Raw genomic sequence first — 23,190 nt, 5'->3', positions numbered from 1 at the left:
TCTTTGGCTGACCAGTGAAGTGTTTCCTGAGGAGTTCATTGAAGTTGCCAGTTCGTTTCCTGAGGAGTTCATTGAACACGTTCATCGAAGATCCCAGTTCATTTTCTGAGGAGTTTGTCAAAGTTGCCAGTTCATTTCCTGAGGAGTTCATTGAACATCTTCATTGGAATTGCCAGTTTGCTGACTGCCCTACGGAATTTGGACTCATGCATACCCACAGTTGTGTGAGTCACTTTTGTAAATCTTATGTTCATAGATACCTCTCATTGATTCTGTTTCCCTAGAGAACCCTAACTAATACAACTTGGTACTGGGAGTGGTTCTTGAGAAACAGAATCTTAAAATGGGCTTTTACAATTTGTTTTCTACTCTGATTAGATTCAAAGGCACTAATGATTCCATTTCCAATAATCAGGAGGGTGCTGAGAGTCCATGGCATCAGTTGGCAAAGGATATATGCAAAATAGCACTGTTTGATTCTCTTAATCATACTCTAGTATGAAGCAAGTCTCTGGGAGACAGTGTTTTCAACACCTTCATAGAGTTTTGCAGAATTAGGAGGTATAATGATGTTGGCTGGCTGCTCTTAGATACATTGGATAAATTTGTAAGAGAAAGGGACGAGCTAAAGGCTTCAAATTTAAAACTTAAATGCCATGTGATAGATGTAAAGGTTTCTATGTGTGCCCTGAAAGAAAATCTTATTTCCTGTGCCCTCAGACTTGAGATTTCTGAAAACCAGATGAAGACTCTCATTGTGCGAGTAGCAGATTTACAATGTAAACTAAAATCTCAACCTCTCAAGGTGTCTGCTGTTAAAGTAAAGGCATTGATTGGAAAAGAATGGGATCCCAAAACTTGGGATGGGGATATATGGATTGATAACAATGGCAGTGAGGACACTGGAACCCTGGATTCTGCTGAGTCACTGTTAGATTTACCTGTAGAGGGCTGTCCTGAGGAAACAGCTTCCTCACCTCCAGTCTGTCCTAAGGAGCTTGTCATCCAACCTCCACCTAAAGAGATTAACCCTCAGTGCCTGCTAATCCTTTAAGCACCTCCCCTGAGGAAGCAGCCCTCACTCCTCTGTCTGGAGAGATTAACCCTGTTTTAAGAGGTGAAAATGCAACAGAATGTCCTGAGGTAAATGGCTTGAGGGATAATTCTAACTCTTTTCATGACCCACCCCCACCATCTGTCTTTGCTTCAAGACCTACAACTAGACTAAAGTCCCAACAGGCTCTGAAGGATGAGGTACAAAGTATGACCCATGAGGAAGTAAGCTATACTCCAAAAGAACTGTATGAGTTTTCCAATTTATATAGACAGAAGCCAGGGGAATATGTGTGGGAATGGATATTAAGGGTGTGGGATAATGGTGGAAGGAATATAAGGTTGGATCAGGCTGAATTTACTGATATGGGCCCACTGAGCAGAGATTCTGCATTCAGTGTTGTAGCTCAAGGGGTTAGAAAGGGTGTTAACAGTTTGTTTGGGTGGTTGCCTGAAACATGGATCAAAAAGTGGCCGGATTACCGGAGGTACAATTGCCAGAACTGTCCTGGTCTAATGTGGAGGAAGAGATTCAAAGGCTTAGAGAGATTGGAATGTTAGAGTGGATTTATCATGGAAGACTGCTCACACACCACTGGAATGTCCAGAAGACACACCTTTTACCAGGACTGTGAGGAATAAATTTGTGAGATTAGCTCCATCATTCATGAAGAGCTCTGTAGTTAGTTGCCATTCTCTGTAGGTCAGATATTACTGTAGGAACTGCTGTCACTGAGCTGGAATCCTTAAACACAATGGGGATAATCGGGTCCCAAGTTGGCAGAAGCCAAGTGGCTGCAGTTAATCACCACAGACAACGTGGGTGTGGCTACCATAATGGAAAATAGGCTCAAAGCAGCAATCAAAATAATACGACTCTCAGAGACTTATGGCATTGGCTAGTAGATTATGAAGTACCAAGTAGTAAAATAGGTGGGCAATTGACTAAATTCTTGTTTGAACTATATAGGCAGAGGAATTCTAGGTCAAGTGAACAGAAGTCTCCCTTGAATTACAAAAACAGAGTCACAGCCCCTTAATCAATTCCCAGACTTGAGACAGTTTACAGATCCAGAGCCCCTTGTATGAAGGGATGGCTGGGTACCTTTTGGGAAGGACCATGTTTCACTGCCAAAAATTTACACTGTTATTCTTCCTCCCAGCCTTCCCCAGGGGTACCTAGGGCCTTTTATCAGGGTAACTGTTCATTGGGGAAAAGGAAATAATCAGATATTTTGTGGATTATTAGACACTGGTTCAGAAGTGACATCAATTCCCGGAGACCCAAAACGTCACTCTGGTCCACCAGTCAGAGTTGGGACTTTTGGAGGTCAGGTGATCAATGGAGTTTTAGCTCAGGTCCATCTCACAGTGGGTCCAATGGATCCCCAGAACCATTCTGTGCTTATTTCCCCAGCTCTGGAATGCATAATTGGAATAGACATACTCAGCAACTGGCAGAATCCTCACATTGGTTCCCTGACTCCTGGAGTGAGGGCTGTTATGGTGGGAAAGGCCAAGTGGAAACCATTAGAACTTCCCCTGCCTAGCAAAATAGTAAACCAGAAGCAGTATTGGATTCCTGGAGGGATTGCAGAGATTAATGCCACTCTTAAGGACTTGAAGGATGCAGGGGTGGTGATTCCTACTACATCTCCATGCAACTCTCCTATTTGGCCTGTGCAGAAAACAGATGGGTCTTGGAGGATGACAGTGGCTTATCGTAAGCTTAACCAGGTGGTGACTCCAATTGCAGCTGTTGTTCCAGATGTGTTATCATTGCTTGAGCAAATCAACACATCCCCTGGTACCTGGTATGCAGCTATTGAGCTGGCAAATGCTTTTTTCTCAATTGCTTTTAGTAAGGACCACCAGAAACAGTTTGCATTCAGCTGGCAAGGCCAGCAGTTTACATTCACTGTGCTACCCCAGGGTTATATCAGCTCTCCAGCCCTATGTAATAATACTGTCTGCAGGGATCTTGATTGTTTCTCCCTCCCACAAGACATCACACTGGTGCATTATATTGATGATATCATGTTGATTGGGCCTAGTGAGCAAGAAGTAGCAACTACTCTAGATTTGTTGGTAAGGTATTTGCATGGCAGAGGATGGGAGATAAATCCAACAAATATACAGGGGCCTTCCACCTCAGTAAAATTTCTAGTTGTCCAGTGGTGTGGGGCCTGTCGAGATATTCCTTCTAAGGTAAAGGATAAGCTGTTGCATCTGGCCCCTCCTACGACCAAAAAAGAGGCACAACACTTAGTTGGCTTCTTTGGATTTTGGAGACAACATATTCCTCATTTGGGTGTGCTACTCTAGCCCATTTACTGAGTGACCAGGAAAGCTTCTAGTTTTGAGTGGGAACCAGAACAAGATGAGGCTCTGCGACAGATCCAGGCTGCTGTGCAAGCTGCTCTGCCACGTGGACCATATGATCCAGCTGACCCAATGGTGCTGGAAGTGTCAGTGGCAAATAGAGATGCTGTTTGGAGCCTTTGGCAGGCTCCGATAGGAGAATCACAATGCAGGCCATTAGGATTTTGGAGTAAAGTTTTACCATCCTCTTCAGATAACTACTCTCCATTTGAGAAACAGCAGTTGGCCTGCTACTGAGCCTTAGTAGAGACAGAACGCTTAACCATTGGCCACCAAGTTGCCATGAGACCTGAGTTACCTGTCATGAGCTGGGTGTTGTCTGACCCACCAAGTCATACAGTTGGGCATGCATAGCCGCACTCCATCATAAAATGGATATGGTATATATGAGATTGAGCTCAAGTGGGTCCTGAAGGTACAAGTAAGATACATGAGGAAGTGGCCCAAATGCCCATGGCCCCCACTCCTTCCACCTTACCTTCTCTTTCCCAGCCCATAGCTATGGCATCTTGGGGAGTTCCTTACAGTCAGTCGGCTGAGGAAGAGAAAACTCGAGCCTGGTTTACAGATGGTTCTGCATGATATGCAGGCACCACCTGAAAGTGGACAGCTGCAGCCCTGCAGCCCCTTTCTTGGATGTCCCTGAAGGACAGTGGTGAGGGGAAATCCTCCCAATGGGCAGAACTTCAAGCAGTGCACCTGGTTGTTCACTTTGCTTGGAAGGAGAACTGGCCAGAGGTGTGTTTGTGTACTGATTCCTGGGCTGTTGCTAATGGTTTGGCTGGATGGTCAGGTACTTGGAAGGAACATGATTGGAGAATTGGTGACAAGTCTGGGGAAGGGGTATGTGGCTAGGCCTTTATGAGTGGGCAAAAAGCATGAAGATATTTGTGTCCCATGTGAATGCTCACCAGAGGGTGACTTCAGCAGAAGATTTTATTAACCAAGTGGATAAAATGACCTGTTTGCTGGATACCAGCCTCTTTCCCCAGTAACTCCTGTCATTGCCCAATGGGCTCATGAACAAAGTGGTCATGGCAGTAGGGATGGAGGTTATGCATGGGCTCAGCAACATGGACTTCCACTCACCAAGGCTGATCTGGCCACAGCCAGTGCTGAGTGCCCAATCTGCCAGCAGCAGAGACCCACATTCAGTCCCCGATATGGCACTATTCCCCGAGGAGATCAGCCTGCTCCCTGGTGGCTGGTTGATTACATTGGACCACTTCCATCATGGAAGGGTCAGCAATTTGTTCTTACTGGAATAGACACACACTCCGGATATGGGTTTGCCTTCCCTGCACGACATGCTTCTGCCAAAACTACCATCCATGGACTTACAGAATGCCTTATCTGCCATCATGTCATTCCACAGAGCATTGCTTCTGACCAAGGAACCCACTTCACAGCAAATGAAGTGAGGCAATGGGCACATGCTCATGGAATTCTCTGGTCTTACCATGTTCCCCATCATCTAGCGGTAGCTAGGTTGATAGAACAGTGGAATGGCCTGTTGAAGATCCAATGACGGCACCAACTAGGTGGCAATACCTTGCGTGGCTGGGGCAGTGTTCTCCAGGAGGCTGTGTATGCTCTGAATCAGTGCCCTCTCTACGGTGCTGTTTCTCCCATAGCCAGGATTCATGGGTCCAGGAATCAAGGGATGGAAACAAGAGTGGCACCACTCACTATCACTCCTACTGATCCACTAGGTAAATTTTTGCTTCTTGTCCCTGCAAGCTTAAGTTGTGCTGGTCTACAAGTCTTTGTTCCAAAAGGAGGAGTGCTTCCACCAGGAAACACAACAGTAATCCCATTGAACTGGAAGTTAAGACTGCCACCTGGCCACTTTGGGCTTCTTATGCCTCTGAATCAACAGGAAAGGAAGAGGATTACTGTACTGGCTGATCTGATTGATCCTGACTATCAAGGAGAAATAGCACTGCGACTACACAGTGGAAGTAGAGAAGAGTTTTCCTGGAATACAGGAGATCCCTTAGGGCGTCTGTTAGTACTACCATGCCCTGTGATTAAAGTCAATGGAAAACTGCAACAACCCAATCCAAGCAGGACTACCAATGGCCAAGAAACTTCAGGAATGAAGGTCTGGGTCACCCCACCAGGCAATGAACCACGGCCAGCTAAAATGCTTGCTGAGGGTAAAGGGAACATGGAATGGGTACTGGAAGAAGGTAGTGATAAATACGAACTATGACCACATGACCAGTTATAGAAATGAGGACTATGATGGCATGAATATTTCCTCCTTGTTTTGTTATGAGTATGTTTGTATTGGTCTGTAAAGCAAATATCTTTGCTTTGTTCTCTGTCTTATCCCCTTGTCATATGGCATAAGCTGTACTGTTCATTTTGCTGTATTTAAGCTAAAGGAAATCAATTTTAAGAGTTAATGTCACCCAAGGATTTGCACCCTATTTTGGAGAGATTCAGTGCGTTTCCAGTTGTATGCTGCACAGTGGAGTATTGTTAGGTGAAGTATATGTCTGTTATTGTTCTCTACTTAGAGATAAAGTATGGTTTTAGGTGATGTGTATAATTGCCAATTTGACAAGGGGTGGACTGTGATGGTTAGGGTCATGTGTCAACTTGGCCAGGTGATGGTACCCAACTGTCTGGTCAAGCAAACACTGGCCTATCCATTGCTGTGAGGATGTTTGTGGCTGGTTAATAAACCAACAGGCTGGTTTAAGTCATCAATTGGCTGCAGCTGTGACTGATGACTCAATGTAGGGCATGTCTTCCACAATGAGAGAATGCAGCTGGCTGGATTTAATCCAATCAATCAGTTGAAGACTTTTAAACGAGACAGAGGACCTTCACATCTTCAGCTGACTAGCGAAGCATTTCCTGAGGAGTTCATCAAAGTTGCCAGTTTGTTTCCTGAGGAGTTCATCGAACATCTTCATTGGAGTTGCCAGTTTGCTGACTGCCCTACAGAATTTGGACTCGTACATACTCACAGTTGTGTGAGTCACTTTTGGAAATTTTATATTCATAGAAATCTCTCATTAATTCTGTTTCCCTAGAGAATGCTGACTAATACAGAAGGTGTGGTAAAATTCCTCTGTGAAGCCATCTGGTCCTGGATTTTATTTGTAGGAAGCTTTTTGATGACTGATTGGATCTCCTTACTTGTGGTTCATTTGTTGAGGTCTTCTGTTTCTTCTTGGGTCAGCCTGTGCTATTCATGTGTTTCCAGGAAATTATCCATTTCCTCTAAATTTAGTTTATTGGTGTACATTTGTTCATCATAACCTCTTATGATGTTTAACAATTTTTTCAGGATCCTCAGTAATGTCTCTCCTCTCATTTATGATTTTGTTTATTGGGTTCTGTGCTAGTTTGGATATATTATATCCCACTAAAAGCTATATTCTTTAATGCAGTCTTGTGGGGGCAGACGTATGCAGTCTTGATTTGGTTTGAATCTTTGGATTAGGTTGTTTCCATGGAGATGTGACCCACCAAACTGTGGGTAATGACCTCAATTAGATTATTTCCATGGAGGTGTGGCCCCACCCATTCAGCATGGGTCTTCATTAGTTTATCTGAGCCCTGTAAAAGCTCAGACAGAAGGACTTCAGAGAAGCTGCAGCTGAGACATTTTGAAGATGGCCATTGAAAGCTGTCACTGACATTTTGGAGAACGCCATTTTGAAATGCAACCTGGGAGCAAGTAGACTCCAGCCACGTGCCTTCTGAGCTTGCAGAGGTTTTCTGGATGCCATTGGACTTTCTCCAGTGAAGGTACCCTATTGTTGATGCCTTACCTTGGACACCTTATGGCCTTAAGACTGTTACTCTGTTACCAAATAAACCTGCTTTATAAAAGCCAATCCATTTCTGGTTTGCAAAATGGCAGCATTAGCAAATCAGAACATGGTCTTTTCTCTTTTTGAGTATGTCAGCCTTGCTAAGTGTTTGCCAATCTTGTTGATCTTCTCAAAGAACCAACTTTTGTTTTCATTTATTGTCTCTATTGTTTTTTTGTTCTCCATATCATTTATTTCTGCTTTAATCCTTCTTATTTATTTTCTTCTACTTGTTTAGCGTTAGTTTGCATCCTGGAACTGCTGTTCTAGAGTGCTTTTTGCCCTTTATCTAGTCTTTTGCACAGAGGAGAATTTTGCTCTGCCTCTCCTAATCTGCCATCTTCCTAGAAGTCCTCCAGAGTAGTTATTTTACCACAGATGTTTCTGATTCTGATTCCTGTGTCCTATTTTTCTGTATATTCATTTTTTTTATATATATATGTGCAAATACCCATGTATTGCCCACACAAAAAAGCATCTTGTGCCTTCGTCCTATGAGAACTTTTTTATTTGTAAGATAGCTGCTTCTAAGAGAAGGTTTTTCAGCTCTGGAGTAGTGTTTATCTCAATACCAGGGAAATTATTGCTGAAATAAGGAACTGTATCTGGCAAATCTAAACAGCAAAATAGAAAAGACCAAGAAAAAAGAAAAGATCATGTTTTTTACTTCTCTGCAATTTCTGCATTTCCAGGTTCATATCAAAGCTCTGATTTTTTGCTGCACAATTGCTTGATACTATTCTGGCTGCATATTATGCTCATCTGGGGAGCTTAAAACTAAACTAAACCAAACAAAAACAGATTCTTGGACAGTTCTACAAACAAAATTAAATAAGTCTAGTGTTGGCAGCTGAAAGTGTGGGGTGGTCAGGCGAGGTATAGATATTATTTTAAAGTACTTTTTTAACTCTCTGTGGAGAGGTACTATTTATTAAATTAAAAAATTGTCATGTTAAAATTACAACAGTTAATTGCTAGAAAAATGAAACATAAAAAACAAAAAACTTACAAACTACGAACCCAAATTTTTTATTATGAAATTCAACATACATAAAATTACCTTTCAATAAACATACACAAAAATATATACTACAGGTAAAAAAGAAAATAATTACAAAACTTTGTTGTGGAAATGCATTTAGCTAATTAATATCAAAGACTCACTATGCTCATAACTTTTTGTCACTCCTAAATCATCACAAAACAGAATTACTAGTAAATTAGCAACTTTACATGTTAAATACCTATATCCATACCTGAAACATTGTGTTTATTAATATTCATAATTTTTAATGTGAGAATTGAACTTTTGTTGTACTTTTAAATTTGATCTAATTTTGTTTGGATTGCAGTATTGTTCTTTGCAGGGACTAATGTTTATCTTAACTGCTTTTATGTTTTGTTTTAATAATATTCATAGTGAGAAATGCAGCTCACAGAGGTATGATGACAGGAATATAAGAAGACATTTCTGAAATTTCATCGAGTTCAGAATATTCATTTTTAACATTTCAATATTTTTAGCAGACCATTCCTATAAATTATGCTATAAAATAGCTAAATTTAAATTATATTTGAAGAAAGAAATGGATTCTGCTTTCATGAATTTTCTGTGTGAATCTTCCTTTGATAAAAAATAAAATTTACATATTCCATAAAAATTGTAAGATGTTTAGTAATAACTTCACAGATTGCAGAATTAACATCATCACCTATGTCATTGATAATTGCAAAATTATAGAATACATTGTGTTAGTTTTCTATTGCTGCCATAATAATTTACCAAAATTTAATAGCTTAAAACAACACCCATTTATTATCTCCCAGTTTGTAGACCAGAAGTCTGGGGTGCTTGTCTAAATTCTCTGCTCAGGGTTTTATAAAGGCAAAATCAGGTTGTTATCTGATGGAGCTCTTATCTGAACACTCTGCTAAAGAATCTCTTTCCAAGCTCATCCAGATTGTTGGCAGAATTCAGTTCCATGTGTTGTAGGACTGAGGTCCCTGTTTGTTTGTTTGCTTGTTTTACTGGGGTGGGTATTCTGGAATAAACTCCTTAATCTGGATGACTACTTCAGAATGATTACCTGCCGTTGCAACTGTCCTACAGAAAACTTAAACTCCAAAATATATTTTCAAATAATGAATCTTGCCTAGTTTTATGTAATTCACAGGTAGTTATATTATCAGCAATGATGCTGATAATAATTCTTCCTTTGTATCACCAGTAAGTTCAAATTGCACATACAGTAAAAGAATTACCAGTGTTAGCAAGATCTGTGTATTCATCAAGATGCAATGAAAAATACTTTCCTAGGTTTTTTGTTCTTTGAGTTGGTCTTCCATATTATTAACCAATTCTGAATATGTTGAGCTATGGTGTCATTGAAGAACAATGTTTTGTTATAGAATCATGCAACATTTCTAAGCAAACATCTTTGATGTAGTCCTTCTCTACGGTATTGTATTGACAATTGTATATATATTTTTAGTTTTAACAACATGAAGCACTATACTATGAGAACTTGCAAATAACTAATATTGCTTCTGTTGCCTTTTTAATTTGATATTTCTTTTCATAGTATTATTTGGGTTTTGTTTTAATAGTTTTATTGTTTCATTAGCTAGAACATATTAAAAAATAATATACTGTGATTTTAGCACCTCACAAAACCATACAACATGATACACCTGAAAAAATTAGTACAAATTCTTTTGGTTTTTATTTATTCAGCTTCACATCCATCATTATTTGGTTTTGTTGCTACATTCAGAAAAAGTGTGTTTCTTCTTGATAATAAGAGTCTGGTGAAGCTTGTTTTGCCATCAGTAAATTATGGTAATGCAAAATTTGTACTTCCAAATTTAGCTTATCATGTTAAAATGGAATTTAAAAACAGGGTTGATGAAAATTAAAACAATTGTACAAAAAGAAGTTAAAAATAATTAAATGCTTACTTTTTTCAGATTTTTATATATGTTTAGGTTAGAGTTGGCAAACTAATCTTAAAATATCACTTTTGTAACGAGGCCCTATGCACACACGATGATGATGATGATGATGGTGATGATGATGGTTCCTGGCTGATATCTTCAGGTTTTGAGCTCACAGAATTTGATGAAGGCTATTCCTAGAAAAAGTTTTCAAAAAGTTTTCTGGAAGTTGATTAAATTTTTGGATTCCATCATTTGAGGGATTTTTTTGGGGGGAGGTGGGGTGGGAAGGTCATTTTAAACCTTATTTTCTCTTTTTTACCCTACTGAGGGTTTAATTCCAGCAGTGCTGTGGAAAAAATTTCTAAAGGCTTTCATTTTTCCTTTTGGAAATTTGTAATTATTTGATTACTATTTCTATTATTCTTAGTCAAAAGCAATCCTAATTAAGAAAATGTTTTAGGGAGTCAGAGTGTCTCTGTATACTATACCACCACACAAACAGAAGTTCAAAAACTAGTGTTGGTTGCACACTGTTATCAGGCCTCCCCATATAAGCCAGAAGTCAAAAATATATACGTTTGAAAACTTTTACAGCAATTTGACCTTGTCTCTCCATTCAGTCTGGTGAAATCTCATCAACAAGGTGTTGTGGAACTCAAATGTTACCATGATTGCCAGCAGATGTGAGGAATCTTTGGACAGTAGGTTCAATGATCAAGAGATAATTTCTAGAACAATTAGTCTCTAATTTCTTGAAACCTCAAAAACAAGTACCGCTAATCATAGTCAACCCTGTGAAATGTTACCAGGAAACAGCTAAAAAGTCTAGGTCCATAAATCTAACACAATGCTCACGAATACCAGTTTGCTGTCAATTCAGTTTCCTTTCAGGTATTTTTTATCCCTAGGTGTCCTGTACTTTTCCCTTTCCATTGATTTTGCATTAAATATTTTAAACTAATTCGTCGAAGAGTATGCTTAAATCAAATATGTACTCCTAAATTACTTTTCTGAAATATGCAATGTTTTATGAATGGTGGGCTTGAAGACATTAAATCTTTACCTAGTATGACTTGCAATAAATACTTGTCAAATTTGCAACATGTGTTACTAGATTTATCAGATTAACTCCTTTTAATATTGTTACGGACTGGATTATTCTTGTTCTTTTAGGCTGCCTGTGCTTATGTGCACATTATCATTCATTTGTTAATAATTGTTTGTAGTTATTGTCCTGAAAACCTTTTAAGATGGAAATATCTAATGTGGTGGTGTTAACTTTCAAGAAAAATAAACCTCTGAAAAATATTATTCCTGCTTGGGAGTAATTTGGATTTTGCATTAAAGTTAGACCTCCCCTGAATGGCATCCCTGAATATAGCTCAGCACAGCTGCTGACTTAAAAATCCATTTGCTCTACATACTAATGGATATAGATTATTAGAACCAGAACTTGAGGCAATAGGGATACTGCACCAGTAGCAATAGGTAACCATGCTGCGTGTTTATAATCCATTTTGTTTTGCTGTTTTTCTATCGCACTTTGCAGATCCACTTTCCAATCTCCCCCCTCTGCTTTGTGCCTTCTGGCCTTGATTTGGTGGAGCTAATGGGAGGCACTGGCAGATGATTGGAGTGAGATCAATGTCCTGTGGCTCCTCCTCATTGCAATCAACCTCAGACTGGTTGTATTGTTTGACCAAAGACCATACACAGCTTTTATTTATTTATTTTATTTTATTTTATTTTTTTTGAGCATCACTTTGCTACATCTATTCTTTCTGGGTCCTTCTTACCCTTCTATCTTAAAAGTGGTAACAGTTCACCCCTTCTTACTAGCACCTGGAAGCTGCATCACTCCGTTTTACATTTTTTTAAAAACTCTGCCCATGTTTGAGGATAGAGTCCCTTTGTTCATCTCTCTTCAATTATCCCATTGGAATGTGCTTGTATATTGTTGCCAAAACCTTGACTGATATAATAAACAGTTTTTAAAATTAGCTATCTTAAAAACAAAATGCAAAATAATTCAATATAAATCTAACTACTCATTTCATTACTTCATTTTACTGTTCACACACCAATAGCATGTCCTAATTTTGGCCATACACATAAAATGTCCTCAGACACAATTCAAAAGGGAAAAAAAAATCTGGGTGAAAGATCATGCAGAGAAAGCATAATCTAAATGGTGAAATACATGAGATATAAGAAGTTTAAAAGTTACCTTAAAAGACAGAAAACTGTAATCTAATAATAATCACACACACACTTATATAAAGCTTCCTATATGTCAGGCACTATTCTAAGCAAGTTACATATATTAACCCCATTTATTCCTCACAGCAACTCTATGAGGAGGTACTATTCTCATTTTACAGCAGAGGAAGTTGAGTTACAAAGAGATTAAGTAACCCTGCTAGTCTGGTTTTATAGTATATCCACTAAAATACTGTACTGTGTTACTGTTTAAATGGTTTTATTGGTAAAACTGCTGAAGTATAGTAAACACTAGATATTATATGAATGGATAAGTTTACAATGGCAATGGGTTTTACAGGCAAAGTTGGGTTTGAGGGGAAGTCTGACAATTTAAATTTAAATTTAAATTCTTCCTTAATATTGCTCTAATTTGTAAAACACCCTTTTCCTTACAAATCATAATTTGCATGAAATATATTACTTGGTACCATGAGTGCCTTTGTATTTTAACATAAAATTTAATATTTCTCTTCAGGTTTATGGTCTGTGAATATGCCTGTTAACAAGTCACCTATAATTAATAAATATGGAGTAATAGCTTCCTCTTATGAGGAACCCTTGAAATGTAGTTTTAAACTTTTAAGTCAAACAAAGAATAACAAATCAAGGTAAGTATGAAAAAAATTCTTATTATTAAGGTAAGAGATTCATATACATTGTAGACAATTCAACAAGTACAGAAAATTGAGAATGATTTTAAAAAGCACTCATTTATTATCAAGGGTACAAATATTAAACTTTATTTTAAAAATAAATATCTTCTTTTTAATAATAATCTGTACTTTTTAAAATTTTGAATTCTAAATGTTAAAATACAGGAGATATAAGAAGTTTACAAGTTACCTCTTTTAATATGAAATACATATTCTGCTATATTCAGATAAGCCCTTTAAGTTGCTGTGATGATCCTTTAAATGCATAAGAGAACGTATTAGCTACTGTATGTTGAAGCATTCTAATCATTTCTAATTTCTTTGTTATTTCACGTTAAGCAACAACAGAATGTTTTTTTCCATTTCCGATTATTTCCTTGGGATAAAGTTTCAAAAGTGAAATTACTAGACCAAAGATTGTAGATAATTCAAAAATTGGGTGTGATTTTTAAATTTTAAGAAATTTTTTAAAATCTTAAAAATAAAAAGTATACTGTAATGCAGAATAGAACTTATGTGTTGAGATGTTGTTATATGTACTACATATATTTCAAATATTTTCTTTAATAAAGAATATGTTAATAGATCAAGTTTAAGCTCTTCAACCTTTTCAACTATAGTAATTGTGGCATATATCAGTCCAACTCATTTTTTACTCTAATATAGGAATATAAAACCATATTTTGCATGTATATATAAATGTAATTTTACTCAACACATCTATTTTCAACTTGCTTTAATAAAATCAACCTTATGTTTTTAAATTCAATCTATATTGATAACTGTGTATTTTCTTCATTCATTTTAATGGTGTGCAGTGTTCCAATATTATGAATGCTCTAATCTATATAAATTTTACCTTATTATTCGTCTTGTTTTACTTTCCAAATATTTGTCAATATAAATAATGCTGTAGTGAAAATCATTGTATATTTCTCCTTGTGTACCTGTACAAGTGGAATTTTTCATTCCTTCCTTTTTTTTTCTAAATTTTATTGAGCTTGTTCACATACCATACAATTATCCAAAGATCCAAAGTGCACAATCAGTTGCCCATGGTACCATCATACAGCTGTGTATCCATCACCACAATTATTATTTTTTCCAATTTTTAGAACATTTTCATTACTCCAGAAGAGAAATAAAGACAAAAAAGAAAGTGCATTCCTCCCCTACCCCTTAATTTGTTACTATCTTGGGGGTAAACAACAGTTCACTGCAGTGATTTTTTTTTTTCTGTTAACTCTAGTCTCTAGTTTGCATTGATTGTATTTTTTTCCCCAGTTCCACCCTATTTTTAACACCTTGCAAGGATGACATTCATTTGTTTTACCTCATGTAAAAACATATTTGTACCTTTTATTGCAATTGTTGAGCACTCTAGGTTTCACTGAGTTGTACAGTCCCAGTCTCTCTCTTTCCTCTTTCCTTCTAGTGTCCCACATGCTCTTAACCTTCCTCTTTCAACCATACTCACAGTCATCTTTGTTCATTGTTCTTACATTGCTGTGCTACCATCACCCAAAATTGTGGTCCAAATCTCTCACTCCTGTCTTTTCCTATCTGTCTGTAGGGCTCTCTTTAGTATTTCCTGTAGCACAGGTATCTTGTTCACAAATTCTCTCATTGTTTGGCAGAGAATATTTTAAACTCTCCCTCATATTTGAAGTACAGTTTTGCTGGATATAGGATTCTTGGTTGGTGGTTTTTCTCTTTCAGTATCTTACGTATACCACACCACTTCCTTCTTGCCTCCATGGTTTCTACTGAGAAATCTGCACATAGTCTTATCAAGCTTCCTTTGTATGTGATGGATTGCTTTTCTCTTGCTGTTTTCAGGATTCTCTCTGTCTTTGATGTTTGGTAATCTGATTATTAAGTGTCTTGGCATAGGTCTATTCAGATCTATTGCTTGGGGTATGCTGAGCTTCTTGGATCTGTAATTTTATGTCTTTCATAAGAGATGGGAAATTTTCATTGATTATTTCTTCTGCTGTTGCTTCTGTTCCTTTTCCCTTCTCTTCTTCTGGGACACCTGTGACATGTATATTCGTGCGTTTCATGTTGTCATTCAATTCCCTGAGATGTTGCTCGTATTTTTCTATTCTTTTCCCTATCTGTTATTTTGTGTGTAGGATTTCAGGCATCTTGTTCTCGAGTTTCTGAGTGTTTTCTTCTGCCTCTTGAGATCTGCTGTTGTATGTCTACATTGTGTTTTTCATCTCTTGTGTTGTGCCTTTCGTTTCCATAGATTCTGCCAGTCATTTTTTCAAACTTTCGATTTCTACCTTATGCTTGCCCAGTGTTTTCTTTATAGCCTTCATCTCTTTTGTTATATCTTCCCTGAACTCATTGATTTGGTTTAGCACATTTCTTTGAAAATCTTTAATAGATTGTTTCATTAAAATGAAACAATATATCAACTGTATCTTGATTGAAGCGTAAGTTTGTTCCTTTGACTGGGCCATATCTTCGTTTTTCTTAGTGTATGTTGCAGTTTTCTGTTGTTAAAGCATCTGGTTTTCTTGGTTACCCCAGTCAAGTTTTTCCAGACCAGAATGGGCTCAGGTCTCAGAAGGTTTCCCTGAGGGTATTGTCTTAGAAGATTGACACACCCAGTGAGATCTCCAGTCACTGTGCTTTTCCTAACCTGCCCAGCAGGTGGCACCTGTCAGCCTGTCACTCCCAACTGGTGTAAGGAGGTGTGGTCCCTTCAGTTTCAGTTTTGTCTGTTTTCCCCCAGCCTCTGGGGTCTGTTTCTGAAGGGAAAGCTGGGCCCCACCTCCTTACTCTTAGGGAAGATAAACCCCCTAGGGATTTATCATCTGCATTTGAATTGTTGTCTCTCAGACTCTATTATCTCCACCCCTGTCTGGGTCAGAGCACTGGGAACTGAAAATGTCTGCAGCTGTCTCCACTGAAAATGGCTGTGGCTCTCTCCTCTGAGCCCCTCAGATTGAGAGAGAGAAAGAGGGACATGAAGCCCCCTTTTGGAGCCAGTACATAGCCCCCCAGTTTCACTCATCAGCCAGAGGTAACACCTGGTCTTCTGGGCTTCCCCTCCCAGTACAGAGAGTATTTTGGTTCCTAAAGGTTTGCTGTCACTAAAAGCCTCTGTCTACTTGTTGGGAGTGTAGCTTATATTCCACAGTCTACATTTGTTAATTAAAACCCCAGTTGGAGCTCAGCTGGACTATATTTGCTCGCTCCACTTGGAGAGTGATGCTAGTTTCTAGCACAGTGAGGCTTTGCAGTTTGGGCTGCCTTGGAGGAAGGGGCTCCTGGCATGGTTCAGCAGCTTTTACTTACACATTCCACACTGTGATCTCAGGCATTCCTCCTAACCCAGTTTGGTGTATGATGTGTGGACAGTCACAGTTGTCCCCCAGCAGTTATTCCAGATTATTTACTAGTTGTTCCTAGTTGTTTATTAGTTGTTCCAGGGAACTGACTAAATTCCACTCCTCTCTATGCCACCATCTTGCCCCTCCCCCTTTGGTTCCTTGCTTTTTAAGTTTACTCATGTTTTCTATTGCTCTCCAAACTATCTGATTTAATTTGCATTTTCATCACTAGTATATAAGACTATCATTTCCTCTCATTTTCACCAATAATTGTTTTTGTCATGCTTTTTGATTTTTGCCAATATACTAGGTCAAAAGTAGCATCTGCCTGATAACTAAAGAGACTGAGGATCTTTTTATATGTATGTTGCTGTTAGAATTACTCCTATGAATTGTCTGTTCATATATTTGACCAATTTTCTTTTGTGTTGTATTTTTCTTATTGGTATGGTGGTATTCTTAAATATTTGTTACAAATTCTCCCAGTCTCTGGCTTGTCTTTTAACTGTGTTTTTTTGGTGTCTTGTATCATACGTAAGTTTTAAATTTGATGTATCATTATGTTTTATGATTCATCCAAGTTGTTGAGTGTAGCTATATCATTTTTATTGCTGATTTGTTCATTTTATTGATCCATTTAATTAACATACTGCAAATTATCCATTCATTCTACTGTTGCTGGACATTTAAACTTTTTCTAGTTCATGGTTATTATGAACAGTGTTTCTATGAACAGGCATCCTAGCTTCTTGTATAGGCATCCTGGTGCACATCCTAAGGTACATCCCTACGAGTGGAATTTGTGGGTCATATGATATATGCCATTTAGTGACTAGAACTTATTAATTTATATAAAGACAAATATCTCAGTCTTTTATGGTTAATAATTTTTGTGTCTTGATTAAGAAATTTCTCCCTACCACAAGATCATGAAGATATTCTTATACATTATTTTGTAAAATCCTTATTGTTTTCTCTTCATGTTTATAATCCATCTGGAAATGATTTTGGTGAATAGTATTAGGTACAGCTCCAAATTCCTTTATATATATATATATATATAAACACAAAATTGTTCTAACATCAGGTATTGAAAAGAACATACTTTTCCACTGCTTCTCTAGTACAACTTTTGCCCTAAGTGTCCAAGTATAAAAGGTATGTTTCTGGGGTCTCTGTTCTGTTTTACTAGTCCATTTGTGTGTGTACATACAAATACCACACTGCCCTAATTACCAAGGTTTAGTAATAACATTTGATAGTAAGCTCATTGTTCTTCAATGGTTGTTTGCATATTATTTTTAGAACCAGCTTGTCATAAATTTTTTCAAAAACACTGTGATTCTTTAAACAGGATTATTCTGAATCTGTAGATCAACTGGGAGAGAATTGACATCTTTATCATAATGAGGATTCTAATCCACAAAGTATATGTCATCATTTATTTAGTTATGTATAAAAGTTTCTCAACAAAATTTTAGTTTTAGTTTTTCGTAGAGGTATTGTCCATCTTTTATTAAAGTTTTTCATAGGTATTTGGCATTTTTGATGCTATTGTAAATTATATACATGTATTTTAAAATGATATTTTCTTGTTGTTGCCCATACAGAGAAATACCATTGATTTTTATACATTGAATTGACATACAGAAATATTGCTAAATTCTGTTATTATTTGTAAACATGTTTGTATAAATTTTGATTTAAAAGGAAAATTTTAAATATTTTATAATTAAGTATGATTTTTTTCCTTGAGTCTTCTCTGGCATTTTAATTTTAACTTTGGGATTTTTAAGCTCTACTAGACTTTCTTAATGTTTAAAATAGTAAATACTCCTTATATTTCATTTCTTATTTATCACTTCGCTTTTCATTTCTTCTTGCTTCGTAGACTTTCCATTTGGGCTTATATTTCTTCTGTTTGATGTACAGCTTTTAGAATTTGCTTTGGTGAGATTTTCTTTTTTGACAAAAATTTCCATTTTTGTTTGTCTGAATATGTCTTTGTTTTATTCTTATCCTTGAAAGATATTTAAACTGAATATGGAATTATGTTTGTGCAATTATCTTTATTCCTTTTTTTTTCAGCACATTTTTAATTTCATTCCACTGTTTCCCATCTTCCGTTGTTGCTGTTGAGAAGCAAGCTGGAATTTTAATGGTCTTTCTCTGAAATTAATCTGATTCTCCCTCCTGTCCCGGCACTGCCCTGTCTGCATTAAAAAATTTCTTATTGTCTTCCATTTTGTTCAGGTTTTCTATGATGTGTCAGAATTTAAAAAATAAAAACAAACCTTCTTTTGACTTGTTGGAACTTTTCTATCTGTGGTCTGTGTCTTTCATCATTCCTGAAAAGTAGTCAGGTATTATTTCCTCAAATATTGCTTCTGACTCATTTTCTCTTTTCTCTCTTTATGGGACTCAATTAAATCTACATTAGACCATCTCATTGTATCTTTCACATCTTTACTCTTTCCTCTCCATTTTCTATCTTTTTATCTCTTTCTACTCTATTTTGAATAATTCATTCTCGTTTGTGGTCTGTCTTCCACATGAATTCTCCTGTTGCCAAATTTGTCCATTAAGCTTTTAAAATTATATTTTACATTTTTTCAAAACTTTTTTTCAAATCTACTATGTAGACTTACAGTGTCTGGTTCCCTGCAGGTACTTTTAAGCATTTTGATGGACATAAACATGATAGTTTGTAGTCTATATCTGATTATTCTTTTGGCTGGAGTCTTGGTGACTGTGTTGTTTCTGCCATTCACATTTATGTCATCCTTTTCCTTGTATCTTATCATTGCTGACTTGCCCTTGAGAAAAATATTTCTGGGTGTTTGTTGAGGATTAGGAGGATTGTCCCATCTTCCAGAGAAGCTTTGCAGTTCATTCTCTGCTAGGCACCTGTAAATGCTACCATACTGGAACAGATGAAGCTAAATTCACTGCCTGGGTTTCTTGGCCAATTAAATCTGTGTTTTCCTGGAGTATAAATGTGTGTTCGGACTGATCTTCTTAGTAACAGGTTTTTTAAGTTTTCTATTTCTTTTTCTGCTTAGCACCAAGATAGCTTTCTCTGCAGCTTGCTGGGGTTGGGGAGAAGGGAGTTAGTTTAGATCAGATTGCTCTTAGCTAGGATGTTCAGACAATGTGGAGAGGGTCTCCTATAAGTTTCCCACCCTAGAAAATTCTGGCTTTTTCTTATTGTACAATCACCTACTCTTGTCTACGTATCAAAGAAAACCAGAAATTGTCCCTGTCATCAGCTATGTGAGCTGAAGCAGGGACCCTTGCATTAAGGAACATCACCTTTGTTTCTCTTCTTATGTGTTGCATGAATATTTTTACAGGCCTCGTACTAAATCTTCACATATTCTTCCTTAGAAAAATGAGGTTTTGCTGACTCATTGTGGGCTTTATCAGAGATATGCATCTCTGTGTCATTCCTTCATTGACCTACTAAAGTCCCATTTCTGTACTAAAGGGACAGTAACAAAATCTTGCAGTATAGTACTGTTTCAGAGCATAGTATTTTGTAACTTTTTTAATAAGTAAAATTATTTTATTGTATTTAGTCTCTTTTGCTTTTGCTACATCATAGAAAAGACCAAAAGATTTTGAAGACTTAGATTAAGCATATACATTTATTTTAGCTGACTGGAAACAAAAAAGAAAAGGAATGTAAGTCTTACATTAGGAAGATTTAGTCAAACAATTAGATAATTTTACATCTTTTTCACAGATACTTCTTGAGTACTTTTATATCTCTGAGGCTGTAATCTTTAAAGCTTCCTTAAATGTTAATAAGCCTGAAATATTTTCTTTTTATTAGTGCTTTTGACAATTTTATTTAGTAAAATATTCTCTACAAACAAATACTCTCTGTATTTTGAAATGTTATATTTACTTGTATGTAATATTATTAATTTTGATAGGTATACATTTATAATACAATATAGCTCTGTAGGGTAGGCTTTAAATATGTACTGTCAACAGCAAGAAGAAGCTTTTTTAGACTCATGTTTCTATTCTGGTCATTTGTTTGTTTGATCAATAGTCTTTGATTTTCATTTGTCTGAATTATTATAATCCCTTAAGTGAAATTCTAGTTGTTAAGCCTTTACAATTAAGTCTGTTACTTTTAGCCTGACACATCTATACTTGTAGCATTTTAAGTTGGTGACTTTTAGTCAAAGATATGGTAACTTAACAGCTGGATTACCTTAAAGAACATGTTCAATAAATTATAATGCAGTTTCCTTTAGGATTTGTTGTCACAAATGGGAGATTAGATTATAAGTGCAAAGTAGGTAGAGTCTTCCTGGATCCAAGAAACTGCAGTCTTACAGTCTTCTTTTATACTTGGGCTTCCACTACTCTCTTTGCTTAGGTCTCTAGAAAGCAGAATATGAAATAAGCACTATGGTGCTAATGCTTTATTTGGGATCTGCAAATTCAATGCAGTTAAGGTAAAGAAAAAGGCTAAATGTAGCAAGAAAATGTGATGCATTGCCATCCTGACCACTGAATCACAATTTGCTACAAAGAGACACAGAAGAGATGTCCACTTGGCATGTGGGACTTATCCAGACGGTTGTAAGAAGAAGCCACATCTCATAACAGACCACGAACTGGAGAACTGAGGAGGGTTATTTATCTGCTCTGGTCTCTCCTGACTTGCATTTTCCTTAGTCAAGATTCACCCTGTGTATGCTAGCTCACCTATTCTTCCAGGTTTCGTCACCTGGCCCTTGACTGCCCCAAATGTAGAAGTGGAGGGGCAGCTCGTTGTTTGGGTCATGAAGGCAAGTAGGCATCAAGAGAATCTGAGAAGATGCAAATTGTTCATGTACAATAAGGCACTAATGAAGACCTCACAAGCTCCGTATGACTTTCATTTTGAGGAATATTTCCAGACATCAGGTTTTTATGATCCCTAAACTGAAGTTAGTATCAGTGATGCCATAGCTAAATCTAGAGTAAAAAGTGGACTGAGTGTCCAGGTGTCTTGTAATACTCATTGAATCTTTAGACTTCCAGTGTCCCAGAAAACATGTTTTTCCACAATTATCTTTTATGTTTTTATAGCTTTTTTGATTTAGGTTGTTCTCATATGGAGTTTGATCTGATCACAAATTCATTTCTCACTATGCTGCACTCCCCACATTCACCTAAACACTAAACTTTTGGCTACACGTGGGAGCAAATTCCTTACATCCAAAGTATGATTCATTTTTCCCCTTTACTCTTGTGTGAAACTTAAGTTGTTAGGAGCACAAAAAAAGTGGCTGGCTAATGAAGTATAAGTGTTTCCTCCATTTTCTGGCATTTGCCTTAAAAGAGATGTCATTGAAAGTTAATTCCATATAGCACCAGTGGTTTCTGAGGAATTAATTAGTGGTACTGTGTGCTCGTGTCTCAGCCTATTTCATGATAAACTATATCGCTGTGGCAACAACTGTTAATTGCCCCTCCTCCCATATCCATTCTCTTCTACTTCTGTCTTAATAAAACTATTAGATGGACAAATGGCAAACCAGCTAAAGAGTACATTTCTCAGACTCCCTTGCTGCTAAATGAGGTCATGGGTATAATTCTGGTTCAGTTAAATGTTAACAGAAGTGATGTGTATAAGATATCTGCTGAAGCAGATATCTTAGGCCATAAGATGGAAGCTGTATGTTGAGAATAGTAGAGTAACAAGAATAACAAGGTTGAAGAAGCCTGCGCTTCCAACACCTTGAAGCTGCGGGCTGCTTATTTTGGTCTGCTACCTGCAAAAGAATTGAGGGTCTATTGTGATTACATTGCTATGATTTTAACCTCTTTATAGCATGAAATTGGTTTCCTATTACAATTTTCTAAGACAAAGCCTACATGCAGTGCTTCATAGCTTTGGTATATGGGAGTAGAGTTGAATGAACGCATCTTCTGTGTCACCAAGTCAGCTTTTTTTCTTTTGCCAGATGATTCATGTACTGTACAACCTAATAATAATTAGATTTTGTCTGGGCCTTGATCCAGTTGGGTCATTAAAGAAAGCTTGGTTGTGGTGGCCAATGTCCTGGTGGTTTGCACCTTCGAAAACATAGTTAAGGAATTATCATTCCCTTGCTTGTGTACATTACTGAGATTGTTACTATTATTTCCCTTCTGACGACCACTTTGTTCACCCAGACCTGTTGACCCTATTCCCTAATTCCTCTGTCTGTACTTGAGCTAGCTGATCTTGAACCAGGGCTTTCTGGTAAAAAACCATCTTATGGAAGGAAAACAAGCATGGCCATTGTTCTAATATATTTCCTCCTTGGAGATACTGTTACCCAACTACTCCAAGAAGGTGTGTTTCTGATTTCATCAAATCTTTCTTTGTGGCATTGGGAAGATTAACCCCCTCTCAAAAGGAAGTTCATATGCATGGTTTTAAGATGAATATGTCAGAATCATTGATTTTTAATTTTCTTGGTTAAAAGGAGAAGAGTAAAAGTTCTTTTACCAAGCAAAATAATGTAAGCAGAATTTATGGATCTTTAGTAGCTAAATACATCTGAATACTAGAGCCCATGCCAACCAGTTAAACTTCTTTGAGATTAATAATTACATTTCACAAGAGAATTAAATTAAACTCCAGAAGTCCAGATATTTCTAAGTGGGATTCTTATGGACAACCTTGAAAGGACCATAGACTTGTGAAATGCAAAATAGAATGGTTACAAGTATTAG

The 23,190-nt window shown here is 37.1% G+C and overlaps 1 protein-coding gene across 9 annotated transcripts in view; it reads left to right on the top strand.

Annotated features, from left to right (window-relative positions):
• The window catches only part of TMEM232 (transmembrane protein 232), a 384,954-nt gene that overhangs the window by 120,461 nt on the left and 241,303 nt on the right, over window positions 1-23,190 (top strand). For all 9 annotated transcript variants that reach the window (XM_037800742.1, XM_037800740.1, XM_037800739.1 and 6 more), the window contains one exon: window positions 12,943-13,075. In XM_037800742.1, the coding sequence (XP_037656670.1) occupies window positions 12,960-13,075 (116 nt within the window). In that variant the 5' untranslated portion in view covers window positions 12,943-12,959. The remainder of the gene's footprint in view (window positions 1-12,942; window positions 13,076-23,190) is intronic.

The sequence above is a fragment of the Choloepus didactylus genome, chromosome 13 (genome assembly GCF_015220235.1).
Source record: "Choloepus didactylus isolate mChoDid1 chromosome 13, mChoDid1.pri, whole genome shotgun sequence".
Lineage (NCBI taxonomy): Eukaryota > Metazoa > Chordata > Mammalia > Pilosa > Megalonychidae > Choloepus > Choloepus didactylus.
Note: the sequence above shows the minus strand (reverse complement) of the source record. Positions and strands in the feature narration are given on the sequence as shown.